General features: G+C 63.6%; 1 protein-coding gene across 1 annotated transcript in view; it reads left to right on the forward strand.

Moving 5' to 3' along the window:
* Positions 1-3,801, forward strand: part of MAP2K7 (mitogen-activated protein kinase kinase 7) — a gene marked incomplete at its 5' end in the record, with an annotated part of 11,040 nt that overhangs the window by 3,037 nt on the left and 4,202 nt on the right. Inside the window, 3 exons of the mRNA XM_031065275.1 lie at positions 308-415; positions 1,341-1,520; positions 3,335-3,546. Of these exons, the coding sequence (XP_030921135.1) occupies positions 308-415; positions 1,341-1,520; positions 3,335-3,546 (500 nt within the window). The remainder of the gene's footprint in view (positions 1-307; positions 416-1,340; positions 1,521-3,334; positions 3,547-3,801) is intronic.

Below are 3,801 nucleotides of genomic sequence, written 5' to 3' on the forward strand. Positions count from 1 at the left end.
ACCAACCCAAAACTGACCCAACCCCTGCTCTGGGTGCTCCGCAACGAGCCCATGGACATGGTGAGACCCCAACCCAAATCCATGAACCCCTGTGGGACCCCTCCCCAAAATAACCCACCCAAAATCCCAAATAACCCACCCAAAACCCGCCCAAAACCCACCCTGGACCCCACCCCAGGACCCCAAACCCACCCCAGTCCCTCCCAGTGCTCCCAGTAACCCCAGTTTGTCCCTCCCAGTGCTCCCAGTAACCCCCAGTACCCCCCAGTGCCTCCCCGTGCCCCCAGCTCACCCGCTCCCTCCCCAGACCGACGTGTTCATCGCCATGGAGCTCATGGGCACCTGCGCCGAGAAACTCAAGAAGAGAATCCAGGGCCCCATCCCCGAGCGCATCCTGGGCAAGATGACGGTGGCAGTGAGTGACAGCAGGGACACTGGGGGCCAGCGGGGACACTGGGGACACGCAGGGGGGCTCTGGGATTCTGGGCAGGATGACGGTGGCAGTGAGTGACAGCGCAGGGGACAGTGGGGACACTGGGGACAATGGGGGCACTGGGGACATGGACGACACGCAGGGTGGCTCTGGGATTCTGGGCAGGATGACGGTGGCAGTGAGTGACAGCGCAGGGGACAGTGGGGACACTGGGGACAATGGGGGCACTGGGGACATGGACGACACGCAGGGTGGCTCTGGGATTCTGGGCAGGATGACGGTGGCAGTGAGTGACAGCGCAGGGGACAGTGGGGACACTGGGGACAATGGGGGCACTGGGGACATGGAGGACACGCAGGGTGGCTCTGGGGTTCTGGGCAGGATGACAGTGGCAGTGAGTGGCACTGGGGACAGTTTAGGTGCTGGGGACACCGGGGACAGGCAGGGGGGTCCTGGCGTCCTGTGCAGGATGGTGCTGATGGTGAGGGACACTGGGGACACTGGGGACACTGGGGACAGGCAGGGGGTGCCCCATTCCCGAGTGGGCGGGGTGACAGTGACAGTGAGCAGGGTGGTGGTGGCACGGAGGTGACACCTGGGGACTGTCACTGCTCTACCTGAGGGAGACACACGGGGCGACCCACAGGGGACACTGGGGACAGTCATGGTGTCCTTGGGGTATGGGCAGGGTGATGGTGGCACTTGGTGACGCAGAGGTGACACAGAGGTGACGCTGGGGACACTCCATGTCGCGCAGATCGTGAAGGCGCTGCTGTACCTGAGGGAGACACATGGGGTGACCCACAGGGGACACTGGGGACAGGGGGTGCTCTGGGCAGGGTGATGGTGGCAGTGAGCATGGTGATGATGGCACAGAGGTGACACTGGGGACAATCCTGTCCCGCAGATCGTGAAGGCGCTGTTGTACCTGAAGGAGAAGCACGGCGTGATCCACAGGGATGTCAAACCCTCCAACATCCTGCTGGACGAGCGGGGCCAGATCAAACTCTGCGACTTCGGCATCAGCGGCCGCCTGGTGGACTCCAAGGCCAAGACCCGGAGCGCAGGCTGTGCGGCCTACATGGCGGTGAGGGGACATGGGGACAGGGCTAGGGACACTGGGGACATGGGGACATCCCCTGGGACACTGGGGACACGGGGACAGCCCTCAGAGTGCGGGGTGTGCGGCCTACATGGTGGTGAGGGGACATGGGGGACACTGGGGGGTGAAATGGGGACACTGGGGACATTGGGGACATTGTGGGGGGCATTGGGGACACTGGGGACGTGGGGAGCATAGGGGACATGGGGACATTGAGGGGACATTGGGAACATTGGGGGGATCACCCAGCATCTCCCTGGTGAGTGCTGTCCCCAGGGTGTCACCACAGTGTCACCACAGTGTCCCCAGGGTCACCCAGCATCCCTCGGCATCTCCCTGGTGAGTGCTGTCCCCAGGGTGTCACCACAGTGTCACCACAGTGTCCCCAGGGTCACCCAGCATCTCCCTGGTGAGTGCTGTCCCCAGGGTGTCACCACAGTGTCACCACAGTGTCCCCAGGGTCACCCAGCATCCCTCGGCATCTCCCTGGTGAGTGCTGTCCCCAGGGTGTCACCACAGTGTCACCACAGTGTCCCCAGGGTCACCCAGCATCTCCCTGGTGAGTGCTGTCCCCAGGGTGTCACCACAGTGTCACCACAGTGTCCCCAGGGTCACCCAGCATCCCTCGGCATCTCCCTGGTGAGTGCTGTCCCCAGGGTGTCACCACAGTGTCACCACAGTGTCCCCAGGGTCACCCAGCATCTCCCTGGTGAGTGCTGTCCCCAGGGTGTCACCACAGTGTCACCACAGTGTCCCCAGGGTCACCCAGCATCTCCCTGGTGAGTGCTGTCCCCAGGGTGTCACCACAGTGTCACCACAGTGTCCCCAGGGTCACCCAGCATCCCTCGGCATCTCCCTGGTGAGTGCTGTCCCCAGGGTGTCACCACAGTGTCCCCAGAGTGTCCCCACAGTGTCCCCAGGGTCCCTCGGCATCTCCCTGGTGAGTGCTGCCCCCAGAGTGTCACCAGGGTCACCCACAGTGTCCCCAGAGTGTCCCCAGGGTCCCTGAATGTCACCCAGGGTCACCCAGCGTCCCTTGGCATCTCCCTGATGAGCAGCTGTCCCCAGAGTGTCACCAGAGTGTCCCCAGGATCACCCAAGGATACCTAAAGTGTCCCCAGATATCACCCAGCGTCCCCCAGGGTCCCTGAACATCACCCAGGGTCCCCAGAGCGTCCCCGACCCACCCCAGTGTCCCCAGAGTGTCACCGAGCTGTCCCCAAAGTGTCCCCACGTCCCTGCGACACCTGGCCCCTGTCCCTGGCACAGCTGTCACACCTGTGTGTGTGTGTCACACCTGTCACCTGTCCCTGGCACAGCTGTCACACCTGTCACACCTGTGCGTGTGTCATACCTGTGTCGCACCTGTCACACTTGTGTCACACCTGTCACCTGTCCCTGGCACAGCTGTCACACCTGTGTCACACCTATCACACCTGTGTCACACCTGTGTCACACCTGTCACACCCGTGTGTGTCACACCCGTGTCACACCTGTCCCAGGTGGAGCTGGCCACGGGGCAGTTCCCATACCAGAACTGCTGTCCCTGTGTGTGTCACACCCGTGTCACACCTGTCACACCCGTGTGTGTCACACCCGTGTCACACCTGTCCCAGGTGGAGCTGGCCACGGGGCAGTGATGACACCTGTGACCCCCGGTGACCCCTGATGGCATGTGTGACTCCCAGTGACACCTGTGACCCCTGATGACACCTGTGACCCCCTGGGTGACCCCCAGTGACACCTGTGACCCCCTGTGTGACCCCTGGTGACACCTGTCTCCCCCGTCCCCATTGCAGCAAATGCGTCGCTCGGGGAACCGCGAGGAGAACAAGCGGATCCTGATGGACCTGGACGTGGTGCTCAAGAGCCACGACTGCCCCTACATCGTGCAGTGCTTCGGCACCAAGACGGATTTCGAGGTGCTGACCAAGGTGCTGCAGGAGGATCCGCCCCTGCTGCCCCCGGCCATGGGCTTCTCCGGGGACTTCCAGGCCTTCGTCCGAGACTGGTGGGGACACGGGGACAGCGGGGGGACACGGAGAGCGGGGGGGACATGGGGACACGCAGGGACATGGGGGGGACACAGGGGACACAGGGACATGGGAACACACTGGGGACATGGGGACACAGGGGACGTGGGGACACGCAGAGACATGATGGGGACAGCGGGGGACACTGGGGGGACACGGAGAGCAGGGGGGACATGGGGGTGACATGGGGGACATGGGGACACAGGGAGATGGGGGGGAGACCGGGGGAGTGG

Source organism: Geospiza fortis, unplaced genomic scaffold (assembly GCF_000277835.1).
Source record: "Geospiza fortis unplaced genomic scaffold, GeoFor_1.0 scaffold906, whole genome shotgun sequence".
NCBI classification, from domain to species: domain Eukaryota; kingdom Metazoa; phylum Chordata; class Aves; order Passeriformes; family Thraupidae; genus Geospiza; species Geospiza fortis.